Source organism: Lemur catta, chromosome 18 (genome assembly GCF_020740605.2).
Source record: "Lemur catta isolate mLemCat1 chromosome 18, mLemCat1.pri, whole genome shotgun sequence".
Lineage (NCBI taxonomy): Eukaryota > Metazoa > Chordata > Mammalia > Primates > Lemuridae > Lemur > Lemur catta.
The window spans coordinates 4719789-4743889 of record NC_059145.1 but is presented as its reverse complement, the minus strand read 5'-3'; the positions used below and the strand labels follow the sequence as shown (position 1 = coordinate 4743889).

Genomic DNA, 24101 nt, shown 5'->3' with positions numbered 1-24101 from the left:
AAAAAAAAAAAAGACCCAAACCTGGTGATGGCCAGAACTTATAATATTGTTACAACGTAGACTTTCTCTATGATAATCACTCTTTAGGAGCCCTGAAAAGAGGAGAGGCCAGGTGAGAAACAGGAACAGCTTCCTTAGGGAGGGGATGTACAGGGCTTGCCCCTGAGAGTGCATCCCCTGGAAGCTCAGTATATATCAACACCCTGGCACTTTCTGATTGCTATCTGTGCATTTCTAAATGCCACACATATTTACAGAGCTCTTTCCAGTTTTAAAAGGGTCCTCACACCCATAGTTTCACCTGATCCTCATGAATACCTGGCCAGGGGTGAAGGACAGGTTTCATTATCTTCACTTTATGACGAGGAAATTGAATCTCTGGAATACATAGAAACCAGAGGAGCAGGGATCTGGGCCCACAAGTAAATACTGATTGATTGAACAAATACAGAAATTCTCCTAATTTTACATATGTGTCTTAAGGACTAAATTGTGTCCTCCCTCAAAATTCATATGTATTAATAACAAGTCAGAATGTTACTGTATTTGGAGTTAGTTAGGGCCTTTAAGTTAAATCAGACCATTAGAATGGGCCATTATCCAATCTGATTGGTGTCCTCATAGGAAGAGGAGATTAGTGTTAGGCTTAAAGAATTCACCCTCCCCAAACTTCGGTCCAAACCTCCTATAAAATCCAACCCTCTCCCCTTCCTAGGGGTGTATTAGGCACATAGCCTTTGCCAGACCCCTAAGGAGATAAAGAAATGGAATGCAAGAGGGAACTTACTTTCCTTATCCCTCCCGGTTGTTTGCAAAGAGTTTATTATATCAGCTGTTCTGGCCCAGTTACTGTCCCCAGAAAAACCCTCCGTAAAACCCAAGGCTCCCCCTCCCTCAGCGTGGATGCTCTTTTCAGCCTCCACCTATCGGCACCCAGATGCTCAAACAGCACTTTGCTACACATGAGTCTTCCTGTGTCTCCCTCTTGGCTCCAGACCTAACAATTAGGACACAGACACACAGAAGAAAGACCATATGAAGACAGAGGGAAAAACTATGTGAAGGCACAGGGAGGAGATGGCCACCTGCAAACCAAGGAAAAAGGCCTCAGAGGAAACCAATGCTGTTGAAACCTTGATCTTTGACCTCTAGCCTCCAGAAATGTGAGAAAATTTCTGTTGTTTAAAAAATTAAAAAAAGAAATATCTGAGTGTTTTAAGGTAAACAGGATATCTGCCCTTAAGAAGCTCATAATCTAGTTGGGGAGAAATGTTCAAAATAAAAATAATTAAAATAACAGTACAAGGATTAAATAAGGCAAGACCAGACATAAGGCAGTAAGTACATCCTTCATTGTCTAATGAGGCAAGACAGTGCTGCGATTTTCAAGTGTATTTAAATCCCATTATTGACATGAACTGAAATTCCCAAGTGTCCTCTGCTGCCTCCTTCATTTCAAGTCCCTGTTTAATATTCTGGGTTTTGGTTGGATTCCTTATGGTGTATATATAAAAAAAAAATCTTTAGCTTTACACCTTTGCTGTGGCGTTGTCTGGGATTGTCATGTCCCCTTCAGTGTTATATTTGCAGTGCAGTTCTGGATCAAAACAAAAAAAATTTTCTGAAATCTTAAAAAGTCACAGGAACATGAAAAAGGGGATGGGGGAAATTTGTCTTCAGTGTTCCAGAAAAGTCCACCCTCACCTCCTGGGGGTGGATTTTAGAAAAATGGTGCAATGATTAATGAATCACACATGAAAAGAAATGTAAAAGAAAAGGGGTTCAGGAAAGAAAACTAACCCAGGCCAAAGGAGAGGGCGAGCAAGAAGAGTCACGGAATAATTCACAGTTGAACTCTGCAGGGTTTGTGGATTGACTGGATGTGGGAACTTTGAGGAAGACTTCTGGGTTTCTGACAGAGCAAATGATAGAGCCATTTCCTGAGAATGAGAGTGCTGGGAGGAACACGGTGAGGTAAGTTCTGGACACTTGAATTAGAGGTATCTGTGAGGGGACCAAGATGAAAAGCCAGGCAGGAAGTTAGATATGTGGGCCTGGAGGACAGAGAAGGGGCTTGAGGATGTGTATTTGGGCATTGCTATGGTTTGAATGTCCCCTTCAAAACCCATGTTAAAACTTAATCCTCAGTGTGGCAGCATTGAGGGGGGGGCCTTTAAGAAGTGATAGGTCATAAGGGCTCTGTGCTTGTGAATGGATTAATGCCCAAGAAAACATTGAAAACCAAGGTTAATGTGGGTAGACTCTGACCGCCATTTATTAAATCTTACTATCAGCTGCACTGACTGTAACAAGTACCAGAACAGATAACTCAACAAACCAGGATGGTAAGCCCCGGTACACGTGAGCTTGCTGGGGATTGGGGATCAGCTCCTCGGTCTCTGGCTACCTTCTGTCTAGTTGAATAGAATATGTTGAAAATCTAACTCCCTCATAATTAGGTTCAGCTAATTAGGTGCCCTTGAGGTAATTTGGAAGGCAGAAGAGAGGTGAAGGCACTTGCCTGGTGCTTCTGATGGAGACTTGACACTTCCATGGTAAGGAACCCACCTGGTATTAACAGCTCTGTGGCCATATTCTCCAGGTGTTCAGTCCCTCTAGGCTACCCTGATCCCAGTCCAGGAGACTGCCTGCGGACACTCTGCCTGCTGGTCCTCCAGATGGAGTAACTGAACCAAAAATCTCTAGCTTACTCCTAAGTATTTATTCTAAAGGCAGAATGTGCACAGGAGACCAGACTTGTGGCCCAGCTAGCACTCCTGCAATGTCAAAAGAGCACATAAATGGACTTAAAAGCCTGCTTTAAGCTGGGAAAATGGCTGTAACATAGGTAACAAAGGGCTGATAGTCTATATAGAGTTCTTACAAATGAGTAAGGCAAAGATGAATCCAAATGGGCAAAAGACATGAATAGGCAATTTGCAAAAGTGATGCATAAGAACAGGTTTGACTTTACTAGTAATTAAAAAAAATAACTCAAAACAATGCAAAAACATTGTTCTAACAGATTAGCAAAGATGACAAAAAATGATAAGACAGTGCTTGGCAGGGTGTGGATAAAAGCTGGTGTCAGTGCAGAGCCACATTGCTGTAGGTCTTTTGACAACATGCATTGAAAGCCTTCAACAATGAGCACAACTTTTGACACCAGTTCCAGAAGTTTATCCTGAAAAAATAATTAAGGATGTGTAGAGAGATTTAGTGACAAGTAACTCTGCAAAAGTGAAAAGCTGGAAACAATCCAAATGTAAAAAGCCAGGGGAGAGAATTATAGTATATAACTGGCTAAGCAGGCCAGTTGGTGTTGGGCTCTGTTGGCTATTGCAGGGACTTTGGCTTTTTATTTCAATTGAACTGGGAGCTGCTGTGCAGTTTTGAGCAGAGAAATGCAAGGATCCCTCTGGCTGCTGTGTGGAACAAGGGCAGAGACTCTGGTTTAGGTGAGAGGGATGAGGCTGGCTGTGGAGATGCTGAGGTGTTGGATGGATTCTAGACATAGTTTGAAGGAAGAGTTAACAGGATTTTCAGTTAGATTGGGTAGAGAGTGTGAGGGAGAGCACGAAGATGGCTCTTCCCAGTTTTGGTCTGAGTAGATGGAATTGCCAGTAATTCTGGTGGGAAAGACAGCTGGGCAAAGTAGGTTTAGGGCTGCGGGAAGGACCTGCTGTTATATTTGAGTGGAGTAACAATATAATTTTTTAAAGAAAGTTTCCAATGTTATGACAACTTTCCAAATAAAATAATCAAGACTCATGATCCAGCAACTATTATATTCCCAGTACTGAAAATTTTCAAGTTAGTCACTATTCGTGATACGGAGAAATTACATGGATAGAAGATATGCTAAAAGACCAAAGACTAGGTTCCAGTTTCAAAAAGTGGGTAAAAACAAACGCTACAAATCCATCCACAATCCTGGCCAGATTCTAGAACATGCCGTTAGAGAGATGGCACGTGAAGTCAAGAAAAAAAGCAACAGGGCAGTTTTGGAACTTGGAGGTCCAGTGTTTGAAGGGGCGGAACGTTCCTTTTGAAGTGGCCACGGCACGCGATGAACCGTGAGGTGTCACAGGCGTGGACCCGACTGGAAGGGTCGCGGCCAGCCTCTCCAGCTCTCCAGTCCGTAACCTGGGGCAAAGCTCTCTGTCGCTCCGCCGACAGTGACCGTGGTCCCAACCCGCTGGTGTCGCGTTAATACTTGTAAAGACCTCAGCACAGTGAATGTACAGCCGAGGGCGAGGGCTACGGGGTGAAGCGGCACCCCCACCCTCTTCTTTCCTTTTTTAGACCCGACGAAGGTCCTGCCTCTTTAAGAGGGGCAGCGAGAAAAAGTAAGCGATGAACAACATAAAACAGCTTTCTTCTGGTATTGCTACACAGAACTCTCTGAAGAAGAACAGGTAAACACAGACTTCGGTGCTTTCTGAATCATTTCTCGCCTGGAGGACCGGCATCCGGAACGGGAGCTGCACTGGCCTTTTCACAAGCCTTGACAAGCAGGCCGTTGCTAGGCGACCCGCGCAGGCTCCGCCCCTACCTCCGTGCTCCTCGCCCCGCCCCTCCCGCCCAAGTCCCGCCTAATCGGGCTCAACTCACGTTCACGCTCGCGACAGGCTAAGGCCCCGCGGCGCATGCGTGCTTCTTCCCGCGCGGCTGGACGTGACGCGCACTCCTGCTGTTGGCCACAGTCTCTGCCCCGCCCCTTCCTGTCTGGTCGCTGCACCCCAGCTCCGTTCTCACCCAGATCTGATTCTGCCCACACCTGGTCTTCAGTCCCGTGAACAGACTGTAGAACAGCCTCAAGCGCTGCAGACCCCCCTCCCTTGCTCCCGTGGTGGCGGTGGTGATGGGCGGGGGGTGTGGGGTAGAAATATAGGCGGGATGCGGGGAGGCGGCGGTTGCCGTGGGCCCATTTCCGGAGGCCGGGCGGAAGTGGCTGAGGTGGATGGTGGGAGGGGGAAAGGAGTGCGAGGGGAGGGCCGGGCCGCCGGGGGTCGAGGGGGTGGGGCCTGGGCCGGCGATTGGGAGCGGGCCTGAGGCCTGGATTACGACCTGGGGCGGGCAGTGGCTCCCAGCCGAAACGGGGCGGGCGGGAACCAGGTAACGACCCAGCTTGGTTAGGGCGAGGGTCGTCCGCGTGGCAGAGTGGTAGAGGTCGGAGTGTAAGGAGGGTCGCCGTGTCACCCCCTTTCCCCTGTGAACACCGAGCATGGGGTTCGGAGGAGACGGGTGGGAGGAGTTAAATTATTGAAGGGGAAGGGGGAGGTCATGTGGACACCACGCCCCTACAGGAAGGAAGGAATGGGTGTGTGTGTCTGTGTTTAGGAATAATTCTTGGAGGGGGCTACAGGCGAGGGCTCCCGGACCGAGAAATTGCAGCGCTATGGGGCTACTGCAAGCAGGAATTGGGCCTCAAACATTCTGAGAGCTCTCGGGAGTGGCCCCGGGAAGGAGTTTGACGAAGATTGGGAATTACATCCCTGGCACAGTTTTAGAAACAGAGAGGGAGGTGAGGGTTGAAGGAGAGAAAGAATGCGTGTGGAAGATGCCAGCATCTCTGCCTGGAAAGGATTTAGTTCAGTCTAAGAGAGCTGTAGGATTAAAACATTGAGCACCCTAAGAAGCTTGGGAGATTCGATTAGTATGTGGTGCTTTAGACAAGAGGAGGGCAGGAGGAGAACATTCTTTTCTGTATTTCTTGGAGGACAGTCTTCTGGTTACTTTTCTGTAGGGAGAGTAGATACGAGCCTTCTTTTATCCTGAATCATATATATCACACACTCTTGATGAGGTGACTGTTTTAGGGTACAATATGTGAGTGAGGTAGGTACTTTATATAACCTTGTGGAATGTTTAGCGAAGGGTTTTTGAGCTAGAGCATAGTAAAGCTCTCTAATTTAGGTAGGAAGTGGGAACTAGAAAGTCTTAGAACCCATTTGGGTATATACTTGATTAGAGAGTATATACTAGAACATTAAACATAATGTTTAAATGTTCCGCAGGTTAACACAGAAATCAGCCTCCTGGACCATGTCGTTTCTAAGACCTGTTTCTTCTCATGAGTCTCCACAGAAGAGAGATGGGCCAGTCCTCACAATGGATGATATCCTCTGCCTGAACAAAAGATGGGATAGTATCTGGGATCTGTCCATCATCAGACTGCGAGCTTAATAAGGCAGCTGAATGAAGGGATGTAATAGACTCCAGAGAGGGACACTGAAGCCTCCAGTGGGGGGGGAGGGGCCTGGACACACCCCTTCCCCCCCAGACTCCTCCCCTTCAGGGTCCACTCAGCCATGGACTTTGGACCTGGATAAGAGGAGAGAAGCTGCACTTTGTTTGTTGGATCTGATTTGGAATTCTTAGTTGTGGCAATGTGGAGTGCTGCATGGAGGTTTGATATCTCCAGGGGAGCAGCTGAAAGAGGAGAAAGGTAAGGTTCCTGTCTCATTTCCCACTTAGTGTCTTGCAGTGCCTGTGCAGGAAGTGTTGAGTAGATCAAGTCTGGAGACACTACCATTCTGGAAGTCTTACTCTGATAAGTACACAGGAAGCTTCACCTCTCCTTCACTCTCTTTGGGGGTAGACTTGTTTCCAATCTCTCCTTGCCCAGGCTTGAGGAGTACCTCGTAAGGGCTTGTGAGCAATGACAATTGTGAGGTTAGGCTGGTGAGGTTAGGCCAAGGAGAACATGAAAAAAATTCAGGCTTCTGAAGGGAGGTTGGATTAGATTACCTTTAAGAGTCTTTCCAACACTGAGATAAAAGGATTCCAAATCAGTTTAGGCTAATAACTCTCAAAGGCGGGCTGCTCTGTTTTGGGGAGCTAACTGAATAGGACTGTTGAGGGGGAGGGGAGGGGAATGGTCTAGATCTGTGGTCCCCAGCCCCTGGGGCTGCGGCCTGGTACCGGTCCATAGCCTGTCAGGGAACTGCCTGAGCTTTGCACCATGCCCCCCGCAACCCCACGACACCCCACCCCACCGGTCCGTGGAAAAATTGTCTTCTGTGAAACCGGTTCTGAGTACCAAAAAGGTTGGGCACCGCCGGTCTAGATAACCTCCTAAATTGTCTCTATTTTTGCCTCCCCTATAATGGAGCTTAGGCTGTGAAACCTCATGAAAAGAGCAGAGGAACAGAACACAGTTTTGGGAATCAGCAGGACTCAGGTTCTAGTTCTGACTTTCTTAGTCAATGTGCAACCCTGCATATATTGATTAACCTCTGTCATTTTCACTTACAAAATGGGGATGACTAACTTTCCAGGTCCCTGGCAAGTAGTCATAAGCAAATGAAATAATGATGGATTTTGGAAAGGATCCAGGGCTATGTATATATAACAGTAACATTTTTGATATGCCTGTTTTAATTGTCACAGAAAAGCTCTGAATTAGGAGTGCTGTTCTTTTATTGGATTAGTGTGCTGGCAAAAGCTTTAGATATCCTTAAGTAAAAGCCTGCCCTCAATTTATCTCATCCTGTGGCTGTTTAACAATACCTGAGATCATCAAGTTGTAGAAAAGGTGAATGGCTCCAAGGAGAAATTAGATTGAGGGATTCTGCCAGATGTGACCTTGGCCCTCCTGGCTCTCCAGTCCCATTTCAGCATGCACCTTTGAGGCAGCAGGTTAAGGAGGGGTGGAGGAAAGTTTAAGTCTCAAGGGCCAGGTGTCTGGTTAGGAGTTGGAACTGCATTTTCCTTCCTGTGTCATATCCTAGTCTTCTTTCTTGTTCTTTAAGATAAAGGTTTTTTTCACACTGACATCTCTTCACCCTTTGTATTTTGGCAGGCAGTGTTCCCACTCAAATAGACCTGTTTATAGTTACCTTCTCACCTCCTACCTGCTTCTTTGAACTCTGGTTTACCGGTGCCTGGATGCCTGCTCTTCCTAGTGACAATAAACAGCAGAAAGGAGAGGTGGAGCATGGTGTTGGGAATTTTGAGAGACAGTAGGATAAGGTGGGCTGGGTGAGGAGCAGGAAACTTGGCTTCTAGCATCTCTACCTCTGGATAGTTGAGTAACATCTGGGCCTTTCATATTCACTGGGGACTGGCAACAATAACTAAGGTCACTTGCAAACTGAAAATCCTATATTTATGCCTTACTTTCTTTGTTGAATTTCTTTCTCTCCTATCTTTCTCTCCTGAATTTCTTTCTCCACACTGCTCCCCACCCCTTCATCTGTGGCCTGAGGGCCAGAGGGCTGGGCAGGCAGGCCTGGGTGGAGTTGGTGGCCCTGAGTTGTTCTTTTTTTCTCCCAGGATGGGTGAGTCACCTTGCACAGCATTGCCTAGCAAATTCCTGGTGCCAGTCTTTGCTTAGGCACAAAAATCACAGTGATCCCTCAGGAATGTGTGATCCCAGGATTCATCTTCAGCCATCTCTGGAATCCTACACTGTGTCACAAGGCTTTTCCTCATCCTAGCTGGGAGGCTGTCCTATCCTGTGAGTGCCTATGAGTGCTTCCAAGCACTGAAACTGCCAAGGGTTGTGTTGTAGTTGTATAGTATTTATATCATGAGATGCATTCTGTCTGTTGTATCAGTTTTCCGTTACCACTTTGTTGTGACGAAGATAGAATAGGGATTATTTCCTCAATTTGAGGGGAAGCTACAGAAGCCCTGAGTGGCGAGGGCTTGCCTAAGTGTGAAGTGGTAGACACTGATATTGCCTGCCCAAGGCTGGGCTGTTTCTACACCATCTGATGTGACAAGGGCCATCTCGGTTCTGCTGTAAACCTCCAGGGAGGGAAACTCTGGGCCCTGTCAGACAGCCTCTCTTCCTTCTAGGAGTGAGCCAGAATTCCTCACCCCTATCATTGGTTCTGCCTTCTGCCTGACCCTTCCACAAGACTGTCCTCGCAAGACAGCCATTGGCTTTCTCACAGGGGCACCAGGATGCTAGGGCATGGCACTTGCCAGGTGTCAGGACACTTAGCTAGGACCTGTGATAGAGTTAACCAAGCGGTGTGAGTGTATTATGACTGAATTTATTTTTACTCTTGTTTATTCCACAGGGAATTGTAGGTGGCTAACCAGAAATTACATTTCGTAGACATTGCTCAGTGATTATTGTGGTAATCTTTTCTCCTTTCTTTGTCTTGTATGAGGTAAGTTTCTGGATCTCCATGGGAGGCGAGGGCAAGAGATGTTGGGAGGGGCAGATCTGGAAACAAAACACTGATTTAAAATTTTGGTTTTACTGATGGTTTCAAGACAAGATCTGTCTTTCTAAGCATGAATTCTTTCCAAATCATAAAATTTTTCGGGGTATCTTGGGCATAGTTAATGGGGGAGAAATTTCCTGGAACAGTTTTCATTTCCTGTTCCTCTCTTCATTTCTCTTGGTGGTGGTGAGGTGGGGAGGAAAGAGTGTTACCCCTTCTAATTCTGTTTTATCCTGTGACTGGATCCTCTTCTTTCTTCTGTTTGCACATATTCTAATCCCAGGCTCATTCCCAGAATCCATACACTTGGCCCCTTGTTTCTGCCCTTCCCCAATCACCCCTCCCCATGTAACCTCTATCCAAAGCCCAGGGCCTCTTTTCCCAGATCAGTTTGGCACTCATTACCCTGATTTCTTGTCTCTTGGGCTAAATGTTTTTTCTTGCTTCCATCTAAGAATTCAGGACATCCCAATTCTCTAACCAGGCTCTTTCTTCTTGGGATACTCCACTTGCAGTCAGGGAATTTCTATTCATAGACCTTCCTGTGAACCTTGGAATTTAAACAAAAGACTGTGGAGATGGGATGTGAGTTATGCTGCACAAACAGTCCCCCATCCTGTTTTCCATTAAATGGACTTACAAGGAGAAGTATCTTGCTTAGACATGGGAATCTGACATGTCATGGGCTGGTCCATCTTCCCCTACCTTTCAGCACCCCATTATGTCTGCCCTTTCTCCTGGAAGGTGATTTTAGTTCTCTATGTGTTGTATCTACAAACCAGTGTTTCCCGACTTTTTACACTTTTAGGAAACCTCATTTTCCTTCATGCCTTGACACTTGAGTTTGAGTTTGCAAGGCCCTGGGTTCCCCAACTCCCTTCATTAGGAAAATGTAGAGAGAAGGCAGCAGTGAGAGACAATTGCCTCTGACTGGCACATAAGCATGAGCTCAATTCTCCTGCCACAGTCCACAAAGTCAGCTAAACCAGACTCATTGGGCATATACCCTCATCCCCTAACACACAGTCCAGTTTCACTGGTGTGTCAGCTTTTCTCTCACTCTACTCCTTCAGGGTGGCACTCCAGCTGCTTCGACCAAGAATTCCCTGCTGCCCCACTGTGCCCCTTTTGTATTGGGCACATAGCCCTCAAAGAAAGCACTGGCACTTGAGGATGCGGGGGGTGGGGGGTAGGGGGGGTGAGGGAAGGAGTGCTGGGCTTGGAGGCAAGAATGCCATGTTTAAAACCTAGCCATGCCCCCCACTAGGTCTTGTGACCTCCAGCAAGTTGGCACTGACCCTGAGCCTCAAACTCCTCATCTGTAGAGTGGGGATGATTCACACTCTGCAGAGTTGCTAGAGAGGCTAGGGAGGGAGGGGTCTGACATGTGGAGGCCTGTCTCCATGCCTGGTGACCCCTTAGCAATTTTGGTTTAGCTCCTCACCACAGTGCAGGAGCCTGTAGGGCATGCCCTGCCTTTTGTTTCTCTAGGACCCTGCACAATTCCTGGTTTCATGTAGAAACAAGTTAGTGAGCAAAGTCAGTTGGTCAGAAACCACACACTGCAGTGTTCCGGACTGCTCTGTGCTCTGGAGCATGAGGGAGGGATTGATGTCAGTAGCCTGTGTCACGTGGCAGCAGCCCTTCTCAGGAAAGTCACCTCCTGAGCAGCCAGTAGTTCTCAGCCCCCCACCCTCACTTTCCAGGGTCAGATGGTGTGAGGGGTGGGGTGGTGGGGAGCTGAGGCTTCGGCAGAGGGTCAGCCAGGGGAGACGCTGGAGAAATGGCTCCTCCCCTGGCATGGAGGCCTGTCTGGAATCCAGGGCTCAGGCCTCAGGCCTGGGAGGCTGGGGAAACTTGCCCTCTGTTCTGGGGTTGGTACCCACCCCAGAGTCAGGCCCTGAAGTCCCTGGTCTTCTGCGCCTCTCCTCGTCTTCACTTGGACTTTGCTCAAGGATCAGCCACAGGTATCTTTATGGAGTTTTGCCTCCCTTGCTAGGCCAGGGTCCTGAATTTCTCCTCCACCTCTTCTTCAGGTTTATTACCCTCGTTCCCTTTAAAACACTAAATGGATGCAGACATCTAGGCTTTTCCAGGGTGCTCCCCCATCCCCTTTCACAGGCTGCCACAAAAGCCTGTGATCGATTCCTTCCCTTCTTGGGCCTGGTGGTCCTAACCCTGCTGACAGGTCTGTCTCTCTGCTTTTTTTTAATCAGAACTAACAGCTCTCATTCCCCACCCCCAAAGGAAAAAACAGAAGAAAAAGAAACTGCTGGCCCTGGCCTCTTTTGGCAGCAGGTGTTTCCTCCCTGAGTTCCCTTTTGGCACCCTGGTTCCCCTTCTTACACCCCTGCCCCACGCGCCCCTCTGTTGCCCCGGCTCGGGTTGGGGGTTGGGGGCACTGGCTTCCAGATCCTTGGTCTTGGGTTGGTGACCGCCCCTCACGGCTTCCACGCCTACGTCGGGAAGGGCTCTTCACCCCACCCCGCAGCCCCTCCACGAGGCGCGGGGGCTCCAGGCGGGCTAGGCCCGGACTGGAGGGGGCTGAGGGCGTGGGTGGAGCCCGTATCAGTCCTTGGAGTCGCGACCCGGAGCAGGGAAGGGCCCGCGGGTACAGCCGCCCCTCGAAGTCGTGGGCCCGGAATAACTTGGGGTGTTGAGTCCACGGCGGTGACCGAGAAGAGGCGGGGAAACGAGGCAGGCCCGGGAGGAGGGGCCGGCCGGGGGAGCGGGCGCCGGGCGCCGGGCGAGGAGGGCGGCCGGTACCGCCCCTCAGCCCGCCCCGCCTTCCCGGGGAAGGGCCACGTTGCCCGCCCGGCCGCCGGGCCCCGGGCGCACAGCAGGAAGGACCCGCGACGCGAGAGGCGACGGCAGCCGCTCGAGCGCCCGGGCACCAGGCTCGGTCCCCGCGAGCGGGGGCGGGCCAAGTTCGGGGCGGGGAAGCTGGGAGGACCCGGTGAGTAGGGGTCCGGGGACGGAAGTCCGCCTGAGGGCGGCCCCGCGGGCACCTAGAGGGCGCTCCAGGGGCGCCGGCTCCGAGTCCTTCTGTCGCCCGAAAGCTCCGGTGTCAGTTGAGTCCCAGCGAGAGGGTCTTGCCTCGGGAGCGGCCCGGCCAGACCCAAGTCCCAGCTGCGCGTCAGCCCCTCCCGAGGTGGGAAGTTGGAACTCCGCGTCGTGCTGCGGAATCCCGGGCCTCCAGCTGTTGGAGGGAGGGCGGGCTCGCGGGGAGGGGAGGATGTTGTGAAACTCGGCCGCAGGGCGTCCGTGGGTGCGGGGCTGGGAGGAGGTGGGATCTCCGCAGAGGATTTGGGGAGCGGGAATGGGAAGTGATCTTTCTTGCAAACTTAACGCCAGTATCCTTACCACCAGTTTCTGGGAATTCTTTCTGCTCAGTCGCAAGGAAATATTGACGCAATGTTGAAATATGTAAATTGGCTAGGAAACTTTCTTTCCTACCTGTTTGCTAACGTGTGTGGAGTAGGAGGCTCCTAAGACGTGTAGGGGCCCCCACCTGATAAACTCTGGAGCAGAGGGACTGTGGCTGGCCGGGCCTGTCTCCACCGAAGAGTGAACCGAAAAGTGAAGCCTCGCTTTGGTTAACCCTTGCTGCTGCAGTATGTTCAGTCTTCCTTTTAGAACATCACTCACTGCGATGTTATCCAGCTTTATTTTCTGTTGTTTATAATATTTTTAGACCACGTAGCCCTTGCTCTTAGATGCACACATCATGCAGAGTCTGCCTTCCACCGGGAATCACTGCTTTCTGATCCTTCCCATTAGTGGAGATCACTGAGCTCACCTGGATCCCTGCTTCGGTGTCTTACTCTCACGATTAGAAAGCACTGCAGTATGTCTAACCTCAGTGGTATTGGGGAAATTGTCACTATTCTCATCATCTACACACCAGGGACCTTGGAGGTGATCCAAATCAATCTGTCACTTTACGGATAGGAGAACTGAGGCACAAGTGGGTCAAGTGACTTGTCCAAGGTTACCTGCCTTGCTGGTGCTGGATTGCCTGAATCCCAGGCCTTCATGCTTTTTGCTGCACCAGTATTGCATTTCCTCTTAGCCTTTTCTTTTCCCTCCTAGGTGTTTTTCTCTAAGCCCTTGAATTAGTGTATCTTCTCTGATTCCCTTTCAGTTCTTCCTTCCTGAAATTATGGAGCCTGGTATATGATATAGGAGTCTAAGAATGAACAAAAAAGTAATTCAGTTAGATCTCCATTATCTGTGATGTGTCTTGTGCTTTCTGGACATATTAAGCAAGGCAGAGATATAAGGGAAAGTCTGTCAATATTCTTTCCACCCCTATACTTAATTTTAAAGCTAAGTGTGACTGCATTGTTATTGCTCATAATTGGAAGTTGACTATCTGGTGTTGACTTGCTGTTTAAGAAACATTTTTTGCCAGAGCGAGGCGATAGGCTGGAGAATACCGTGGAATCAGAGTGTTAGAAAGGTTCTCACAGCTCATACACAGTACTTGAAATGAAGAAACTGAGTAAGCCCCACAGGAATTGGTAGGACCTCCCCAGAGCCACCTGGGTTTTGGCTGATGGTTTTGTATACTGAAAAGACTCACTCATCTCCCACCACGGTACAGATGTCTTGGTACTTGGTGTGGACTGGCTGCATTACTTCTCTAAAGGAGTTGTGAAAATTCTAGAAAATGAAAGCCAGTTTTGAGTTTGTGCCTTGCAGGCAAATCTCACAAATAATATCTTTAGGGACTCAGGTCAGGATTAAGGAAAGTCCTATTTTAAAAAGGAAGGTGTGGCATATTGGACTTACCCCAAATGGCCTCACCCATAAATACTCCATTCTACATGTTATATAACTTGACATTGTCCTCCTCCCACCCATTGGTGGGTTTGCCCTTCTCTCCCCTTGAATGTGGGTAGGGATTTGTGATTTCCTTGACCAGTGAGTGAGTAAGACAGAAGTAGTCCAAGACTGGATCAGGAAAAGAATCCAGCTTCATCTAGTTTGCTCTCTTTCTTGAGACACTCACCTTTGGAACGTAGCCATCATGTTGAGAGGAAGCCTAGGCCATGTCCATATGGAGGTGCCATGTGGAAGTGCCATGTGGAGGTATTGTAGCCAGCACTCCAACTAATGTCTCAGCTGAGGCCAGAATCAGCCTACAAACATGTGAGAATGAGACTCTAGGGGAGTCTGGCCCTCAGCTTTTGAATCATCCAGCCAAAGTCCCAGACATGGTAGAGCTGAGACAGGTTATCCCCTCTATACCCCACTGTCTAAGAGGGAATAAATAATTGCTATTGTCTTAACTAAGTTTTGGAGTAATTTATTATTCAGCATTAGATACCTAATAAGAAAGGGGACTTGAGTAGAGACAGGGCCTCAGCATTTAGATTTGGGGCCCATGCACCATTTGGGGCAGGGAGGGACACTTACCCTGTTTGTCAAAGTTATGGAGATTCTGTTTTACTCATTGTTTCAGGTACTTATTGCTATGTAATGAATCATCCCAAAATTTAGTGGCTTATAACCACAGAATGATTAATATCTCAGCTATGTGATTCTTGCTTGTCTTTCATGTAGGTTGCAGTCAGATGTGACTGGAGCTGGGATCATGTGGAAGGCTTCCTCCCATGTCTAGTGGTTGAGGCTGGCTGTCATCTGGGACCTTAGGAGGGGTTGTCAGCTGGAATACCTGTAGGTGTCCTATCCATGTAGCAGGGTTGCAGGAGCAAGCATCTTAAAAGCACCAGGTGGAAACTGTTGCCTTTTATGAACTAGTGTCACAAGTCACATAGCATCATTTCTTCCCAGAATCAAAGGGAAGAAACATGGTCCCTCACCTCTGGAGAGAGGAGTGTCATTGTCACTTTGTTAGAAGAGCTTATGGGATGAGATATGTGATGGTCATCTTTGGAAAATGTCACCTTTCACTCTGTTGCTGCTGGTTTGGCCTTTCTCCCCGATTTAGTTAATAATGCAAACAGTCTTCCATGTGGCCACTTGAACCTCGTACATGTGCCAAGCACTGTGATGCGCACAGAGATCATAGAGCCCTTTTCCCTAAGGAGTAAAGGCAAGAGCCAGGTAAGGGACAGCCACAGATTCTGTTTTACAGTATGGAGAGAGTGCTGTGGGTATGTAGTCACAGGGCAGTCTGGTATGTTATGGAAGGAGCCGCCTGAACTGGGCCTTAAAGGATGTGTGGGTGACTTGCAGGTGGGGCTGTGGGTAACATTGCAGGATGAGGGACCAGCTGGAGCAAAGACACAGCTCTGTACAGGCACACTTATTGGGGAAATAATAGCCTGCTGAGGTCAGGTTGGAGGAGAGGTTGAAAAAGGATGTCTGAGGCATTTTGTTGGGAAGGCCCTTGTGTGTCATAATAACGAGCTTGAATTTTATTCTGTGGGCAACAGAAGCCTCTGCTAGTTTTTAAGGCAGGTTAATGTGTGTCTGGGCATGCACTTTAGGAAGGATGCTCTGTTGCTATTGAAGGTTTGTTAGGGGGAAGCAAGATTAGTGACAGGTAAACCAGCTGGGAAACTATTAATACATCCAGAGTTCAGGTTTAAACAATATTTAATATTATAATAAGGAAAGTGTTCAGGTTAAAGGGTTGGAGAGTTTGAAATGGGACTTCGGCAGTAAATAAATAACCTTGTCTCTTCCATTTTCATAACTTTGAAGTTCTTGGGGCTAGATGTGTGTCATAATTTACAATGTTTTGGATTTTGAAAAGATGAACTGGTGCATTTACTCTGTAGTGTAAGGTCTGGAGCAGCACACCATAAGCCACCATGTTTATTTCTGTAGCAAGATGTATGAATAGTCACACTAGGCGAGGTAGCCTCACGTTAGATCAGATCAGATTTCACCAAATGAGGTTGAGTGAGGTTTTACTGCCAAATAAGTTTAGAAAACTTATGCTTTTCATTGCTTTTTCGATTTGGGCGTTGTAGTTGAGGGCTTGTGGGTATAGTATCCACACAGAAGCCAGTTTTTAGTCCCAGGCAACTCTTTTTTTTTTGAGACAATGTCTCACTCTATTGCCCAGAATAGAGTGCTGCATCATCAGCCTAGTTCACAGCAACCTCCAACTCCTGGGTTCCAGCAATCCTCCTGCCTCAGCCTCCCAAGTAGCTGGGACTACAGGCATGCGCCACCACACCCCGCTAATTTTTTCTGTTTCTAGTAGAGATGGGGTCTCACTCTTGCTCAGGCTGGTCTCCTGACCTCAAGCTATCCTCCTGCCTTGCCCTCCCAGAGTGCTAGGATTACAGGTGTGAGCCACCGGCCCCAGCCTCAGGCAAATCTGAATGTTGAGGGGTCCTAGCACAGCAGCTTGGTGCTCAGAAGATTGCTTAGATCTGCATGGCTTTGAGGGGGTGGGACAGGAGGTCTCCTAAACCTCCCTTAGTGTGAGTGGGCCACCTAATTCCAATGTCTAGAGAAAAGTAAAAAGTTACCTGAAGGGTACAGAAGTCATCTGAAGGGTAGAGAGGATGTGGTCCCTTGGGGTTTCATCATCAGAGCTTGCAGGTCTGAGGTGGCTCATTGATAAATCAGGGACAGGCTGTTTCATCTGGCCTTGAGGACAGCACTTAAGCTAGTGGAGTTCAGTGTCTCTTCACTTTCCCCCATCCTTTTACCTAAAGACTTTTTCCTGCCCAGTCACTTAGGAGGCAGGAAGCTGAGAGATAGGGAATCCTGGCCATGAAATTGGAGGGAAAGTTCCAACATTGACCACATCCTGGGGGAGAGTAAAGAAACTGGAAATCTTCTGTGCATCACACTCTCCTTCCAGGAAACTCTAATTGGTAGGTATATGAGCGCTGATAAAATAGGAATTTAATTACACAGTTAAAATGGAAATGTACTTGAGGTTTCTGAGAAGACTGATGGTTCTGGAGTTGTGGGGGTAATTGGTTTCTTGGAGGAAGACAAGTGGTACTGGATGCTGGCAGGGGCTGGAGAAGTCTCTCCAGAATCCCGGTCCCTTTAGAAACCCTTTAGGATCAGCCCTTTCATACCAGATTTGCTGGCTTGAGAGCCCAGGGCCCCAGAGATTAGATCTGGGACCCAGGGTTTTAGCTAGGATTAGAGAAGTGGGCTGTGAGGCAGAGGGTAACTGTACAGCAGTTGGCGTAAGAGGGTATATGCCGGAAGCCTTGGGTACACAGGGTTGAGACCAGAGGCAGGAGGGCCCGGGAGACATGTGGTCTGGAATGGCAGCTGTCTGGGAACTGGATGGTGTTTCAGATCCTTTCCAGTAATGGGCTCTGGCGGAGCATGAGGCCCTGCCTTTTTCTTGTTGACTGCGTGTCCTGGTCCCTTTCCAGAGCCTGGCAGACAGCAGGTGTGTGATACATGTTGTCCGGTGACCGAGGCATTCAGGGTAAACAGGTGGTCTCAGTTCGCCTTACTGATGTGCCCAGGTGGAGCCATATTGATGGACAAAGCTATTTAGAGCTGTGTGCTGTGTCCACATATTTGATTTTTAAGAAACTTTGTTTGGAAATAGTTTCAAATTGCAAAGAAGTTGAAAAAATAAAAATGGTGTAAAGATACTCTATATATATTCCCTTGACTCAGATTCATATGTTAACGTTTTGCTCCATTTGCTCTCTTTCCAGATATATTTACGTTATATTTTTGTTCTGAACCATTTGAGAAGTTGTCCCTCTACCTCTAAATACTTCAGGATGTATTACCTAAGAATTGCGATATTCTCTTACATACCCATAGCTATTATTAATCAGTTAACCTAGTCTCTGTATTCCAATTTTGTCATTCTACCCAATGATGTATTTTTTTTAAAAAAAAGTTTTATTGAGGTGTAATTGGCATACAGTAAGGTGCACATATTTAAAACGTACAATTTGATAAGTTTTGACATTTGTATATACCTGTAAAAAAAGTATCACCATGGTCAGGATAATAAACACACACCCTCCTAAAAGCTGCCTAATGTCCTTCCTGATACCTTCTCTACTGGCCCTCTCCCCCATCCTCAGGCAACCAGTGATCTGCTTTCCATCAATATAGATCAGTTTTTGTTTTCCGAAGTTTTATATAAGTGGAATCATAGTGTATGTGTTCTTTTTTGGTCTTTAACATGTTCTGTAATTACTTGGAGATTCATCCATGTGTTGTGTATATCAGTTTATTTGACTTTATTGCTGAATATTATTCTATTTTGCTATGAGTACCTTGCTATGAGTACCAATGATATATAGATGAAATAAAGTCTTTGCCTGAAAAGAACTCATAGACCATCAGGAACAAGACACAGAACAGTGACGAGAATATAGGAAAAGGGAAGTGACAGCAGTGTTATGGAACCTTAATTATCTCCATAGTATTAACATCTGACAAAATCTGAAATCACTTTTTCTTATATAATAGCATAAAATAGAATAATTTGTTTATCCATATTCTCCTGCTGATGGGCCTTTGGGTTATTTCTAGTTTTGGGTGATTATGAATGAAGCTGCTGTAAACATTCCTGTGTAGGTTTTTTGTGTGGACGTAATGTTTTCATTTCTCTTGGATGTGTACCTAGGAGTACATTTGTTGGGTCATATGGCAACTCTATGTTTAGCATTTTGACAAACTACTATAAAAAGATATTAGTTCCATGCCTCACATCATATACAAAAATCAACTTGAAATGAATCATAAACCTAAATATGATCCATAAAAGAAAAAAAATCCCTGATAATTGGACATTAGCAAAATTAAGAACTTCTTCAGTTGACAGTAAGAGAGTAGAAGGACAAGTTTCTGAACTTTTGCCAGTCTAATGAGTGAAAAATATCATCTCAGGATAGTTTTAATTTGCATTTTTCTTACTATGAGTGAAGTTGAACATTTTTTCCTATAAGGACCATTTGTGTGAGTTACCTTTTTCTTTGTCCCATTTTCTGTGGAATTTTTGTCCTTTTTTTCCCCTCTGGTTTTGAAAGGTCGTTGTCTCTTAGGATATTGGTTTTTTATTTGTGATGAGCAAAAATTCTCTCATGGTTTGTCATTTGTCTTTTACTTGTTTATGGTGTTTTTATCCATGTAAAAGTATTTCAAGTTGTGAAATATATTAGTCTTCCCTTTCATTGCATCTGGATTTTGATTCATACTTAGAATGCCTTTCCCTACACCCAGGTTCTAGAGGAATTTACCCATATTTTTCTCTAGCGTTTTTGTAGTTTTATTTTTTATATTTAAATCTCTGATCCAGTTGGAAGTTATTCTTGTGTATGGATCTAATTTTATTTTTTTCCAAATAGCTTTTCTTAGTCTATTTAGTGTTGGTATAACAATACCTGAGACTGAGTAATTTATAAAGAAAAGAGGTTTATTTGGCCAGTGATTCTGGTAGCTGGAAAGTTCAAGATCAGGCAGCCCATCTGGTGAGGGTCTCGTATTGCTTCAACTCAAGGCAAAAAGTGGAAAGGGCAATGGGTACATTTAAAGAGTCATGCTGGAGACACTGGGCTTGCGTGTAACAGTCTGCTGTCTCTTGGGAACTCACTGACCCCTGTGAGAGGGCGTTAATCTATTTATGATGGATCCACTCCATGGCCCAGACACCTCTCACTAGGCCCTACCTCCCAACACTGCCACATTGGGGATCAAATTTCAACATGAGTTTCGAGGAACAAACCATATTCAAACCATGGCATAGCTATATAGTTATTGTAACGACCTGTAAGACCATCTTTGCCCCAGTAATTTTAATTATCACCTTTATCATACATGAGATTTCTGTGTGTAGTGAGTTTATTTCTGGAGTCTAAATTCCGTTCCATTGGATGGCCTGTTTGTTTGTCTACCAGTACCATGCAGTTTTAATTACAGAGGCTTTGTAGTACGTGAGTATTTTAGTATCTTGTAGAGGGCTAGTCCCCCTTCACAGCTCATTTTCATTTTTCTAGATATTCTTGTGTTGTTTAGTTTTTCATGTAAACTTTAGTGTCAGTTTGTCTAGTTCTATAAAAAAAGTATTTTATTGGGATTTTTGATGATGTTGAGATGTCCTAACCAAGAATAAGTGATGTTCAAGTATTTTTTTGTGTCTTCCAGGAATTACAGTTTTGTTCATACAGGTTTTGAATGTTTCTTGTTAAGTTTATTTCCAAATATTTTGTCATTTCGTGGCTTTTGTAAATAGGGTTTTCTCATCCATTATTCCTTATAATGAGTTACTATTTGTGAATATGAAGGCTACTGATTTTTGTATGTTGATTTTTATATCCTGCTAACCTTGCTCAGTTCTTTGTTTGGTTTAGTTTTTATCATTGATTTGTTTTCCAGGGATGTTCTCACAGCATCAGGAAATAGAGATACTTTTGCTTCTTTTCCGTTTCTGTTTTTAATTGTTTTTTGTGGTTCATTTGCATTGGCTGATATAGCCAACAGAATTTTAAATACCCCTGGAGATCATGGGTAGCTTGGCTTTGCTTTTGACATTGTAGGAATGCCTCTGGTGCTTCCTTAATAGGTAAGTTGCTAGCTTTAGTGCTGATATATAATATTTGATTTTTAAAATCAGTGATCTTGGGACAGTTTGATTTGAGGAATGGGAGGCATGTGGTCATGCCCCTTGCTCTTCCCCTTAAGCTCTGGATGGAAGATGAGAAATGAAATCTGTCAGGGAAGGGGAAGTTGGGGTTATTTTGCTCTCTCCCTTCCACCAATATCACTCTCTACCTCCCCCTCAAACACATGTGCTTTTCTGGGGACTCATCAGCTCATTTTGGAGTGGTGGAGCATGGTGTCCTAATCCTATTCTGCCATGCAGGTTGACTGGCTAGATTAGGGGAAAGACAGCTCTTTTTAAGAGTGCTCTGGAGTCAACCTCCTGGCCTTCCTTCTCCCTCTTTTTTTCTTTTTTCCTTTTTTTTTTTTTTAACCTGTTTCTATATCCTCCACCAGGTTCCTCAGCCCTCTGGGGGTGTGGAGCCATATGCCTTTGTGGTAATGTTTGGTTTTCTCTCTCCTCCCTTTAGGTGCATGGCTGCTTCCTAATCCCGTAGCCCAGAAGAAGCATCCCTAGGACTGGGTGAGTGAGCTAGGCAAGCCAAGGTCAGCCTGAGCCCTCCCCTTGCCTGCGCTCCCCTGTGGGGGCCAGGATGCTGAAGAAGCAGTCTGCAGGGCTTGTGCTGTGGGGCGCTGTCCTGTTCGTGGCCTGGAATGCCCTGCTGCTCCTTTTCTTCTGGACACGCCCAGCGCCTGACAGGCCGCCCTCGGACAGTGCTCTCGATGACGACCCTGCCAGCCTCACGCGAGAAGTAATTCGCCTGGCCCAAGACGCTGAGGTGGAGTTGGAGCGCCAGCGGGGGCTGTTGCAGCAGATCAGGGAGCACCATGCTCTATGGAGTCAGCGCTGGAGGGTACCCACTGCGGCCCCTCCCGCCCAGCCGCGTGTGCCTGTGACCCCACCGCCAGCAGTGATCCCTATCCTGGTCATCGCCTGTGACCGCAGCACCGTCCGGCGCTGCCTAGACAAGCTGCTGCACTATCGGCCCTCGGCTGAGCACTTCCCCATCATCGTCAGCCAGGACTGCGGGCACGAGGAGACAGCGCAGGTGATCGCTTCCTATGGCAGCGCAGTCACGCACATCCGCCAGCCCGACCTGAGCGGCATTGCGGTGCCGCCTGACCACCGCAAGTTCCAGGGCTACTACAAGATCGCCCGGCACTACCGCTGGGCGCTGGGCCAGGTCTTCCGTGAGTTCAAGTTCCCAGCAGCTGTGGTGGTGGAGGATGATCTAGAGGTGGCTCCGGACTTCTTCGAGTATTTCCAGGCCACCTATCCACTGCTGAGGGCTGATCCCTCCCTCTGGTGTGTATCTGCCTGGAATGACAATGGCAAGGAGCAGATGGTGGACTCGAGCAAGCCTGAGCTGCTCTACCGCACGGACTTTTTCCCAGGTCTGGGCTGGCTGCTGTTGGCTGAGCTCTGGGCTGAGCTGGAGCCCAAGTGGCCCAAGGCCTTCTGGGATGACTGGATGCGCCGGCCCGAGCAGCGGAAGGGGCGGGCCTGTATACGCCCTGAAATCTCAAGAACGATGACCTTTGGCCGCAAGGGTGTGAGCCACGGGCAGTTCTTTGACCAGCACCTCAAGTTCATCAAGCTGAACCAGCAGTTCGTGCACTTCTCCCAGCTGGACCTGTCGTACCTGCGGCGGGAGGCCTACGACCGGGATTTCCTGGCCCGTGTCTATGGTGCTCCCCAGCTGCAGGTGGAGAAAGTGAAGACCAATGATCGCAAGGAGCTGGGGGAGGTGCGGGTGCAGTACACGGGCAGGGACAGCTTCAAGGCCTTTGCCAAGGCCCTGGGTGTCATGGATGACCTCAAGTCAGGGGTGCCCAGGGCTGGCTACCGGGGCATCGTCACCTTCCAGTTCCGGGGCCGCCGTGTCCACTTGGCTCCTCCGCAGACCTGGGATGGCTACGATCCCAGCTGGAATTAGCAGCACCTGACTGCTCCTCCTGGGACTGTTCTTTGCCATATCATGAGCTGAGATGGGACCACAGTCCTCGGGCTGCATTGTCCTGTCTGTGTTTCCCTCTTGGGCCCATTTATCTTTTTTTTTTTTTTGAGTGGCATTTGAGTGCACAGATGATAATGTGAGGGTTATTCTCTCGTTCTCAAGGGAGTCAGACCAGGGGAACCATTTTGGAGTCTACTGGAGGGTGTTAAGCAAGAAACCACTGTGTGGTAGGGGACACTTGAGCTTGTTGGGGCCAGAAATGTCCATGTCCTGAGCTTTCTCTGGAGGCATCTGCAGAGAGATTGGCAACTTCAGCTCTCTTGACCAGGCCCCTCTCCCTGACTGGCTCTTGGAGCCAGGGCATGAGCCCTTCTCCTCTACCTGTGCCCTTTCTCCCCTTCTCCCAGTTGGGGCCCTGGGTTATGGGAGAAAGGGGCATATTTGTGGCCAAAATGAGACTAACCAAAAGGGCTTTCTTGTCAGGGCGAGGGTGGCGTTGTCTTCTTATCCTTGACCTCTGCCTAGCCGTTCTTTCCCTGCAGCCTAGCAATTTGTGGTTCTGAGATGGAAAGTTGAAGGGGAAAAGCAAGACCTCTCCTCAGTTCATGTTCAGCTGTTGGGGGAGAGGTGGTGGAAGGAAGGCCTCAGGCTGGGACAGCTCCTGCCTCATCTTGCTTAGAGAGACACTGTCCCTTGAGCCCCTTCTTTCTGAAAATTGGTCCCCTCCCTGTTGCTTTAGGAGGGTTCCGTGCCGTGCCGGCTTGGTGGAAGATGGAATTTAGCTCCGTGTGCCCCTTTTTTTCCCCTGGGGTTTAGTGCACAGGCTACTCTCTGAGGGCTGTGGCTCTGATGGCCTCTCATAGTGAGGGGGAGCAGCCAAGACCTGGAAGGCTTGGCCCTGGCTGCCGCCTGCCCTCGGGCATCTTCGTGTCTTCACAGGCCAGGTTACACATGGCAGGTTGGAGGGGAATTTGTGTGTTTTTGTTTGTTGCCTGACCTCAGTTTCATGGAAAAATGTGGAAGCTACAGAATTATTTTGAAAAATAAAGGCTGAATTGTCTCAAAAGTATTTGTGTGAGTGCGTGTGTCCTGGACTGCATGGGTCCTGGTGAAGGGTGGGGGAAGACGGGAAAAGCAGGGAGAACAAGGACTAAGGGAGGGGGCTGTTGAGTGAGAGGAAGGGGAGAAGCTGAGGAAGGAAAACAGATGACAGGAAGAGAAGAGCAGAAGAGAAACCCAGGGACAGCTGAGGGAGGCCAGGCGTCCGAGGCTGCACTCCTTCTGCTACTCTTCTCTGGAGCCAGGCTGTGGCCCTCAGCAGGATGGTTGGTGACCCCGCTTCCGGTTCCTGTCTCCCTAGCTGAGCCCACCTGCTCTGGGGGAGAACCAGGGCATCCCTGAGTGGGTGCTTTGTGCCAGCGCCCTCTGCTGGCAC

General features: G+C 47.8%; 1 protein-coding gene across 7 annotated transcripts; it reads left to right on the top strand.

Moving 5' to 3' along the window:
• Positions 1 to 4716: 4716 nt before the first annotated feature.
• MGAT1 (alpha-1,3-mannosyl-glycoprotein 2-beta-N-acetylglucosaminyltransferase) lies at positions 4717 to 23735 on the top strand. Of its 7 annotated transcripts, none has more exons than XM_045529878.1 (3): positions 4717 to 5118; positions 6021 to 6451; positions 21179 to 23735. In XM_045529878.1, the coding sequence occupies exon 3, from the start codon at positions 21302 to 21304 to the stop codon at positions 22643 to 22645; it is 1344 nt and encodes a 447-aa protein (XP_045385834.1). In that variant the 5' UTR covers positions 4717 to 5118; positions 6021 to 6451; positions 21179 to 21301; the 3' UTR covers positions 22646 to 23735. The 7 variants fall into 7 exon arrangements, with proteins under 7 accessions (XP_045385834.1, XP_045385836.1, XP_045385835.1 ...); XM_045529880.1 differs by lacking the exon at positions 4717 to 5118 and adding an exon at positions 5133 to 5527; XM_045529879.1 differs by lacking the exon at positions 4717 to 5118 and adding an exon at positions 5133 to 5841.
• The last annotated feature ends 366 nt before the right edge of the window (positions 23736 to 24101 follow it).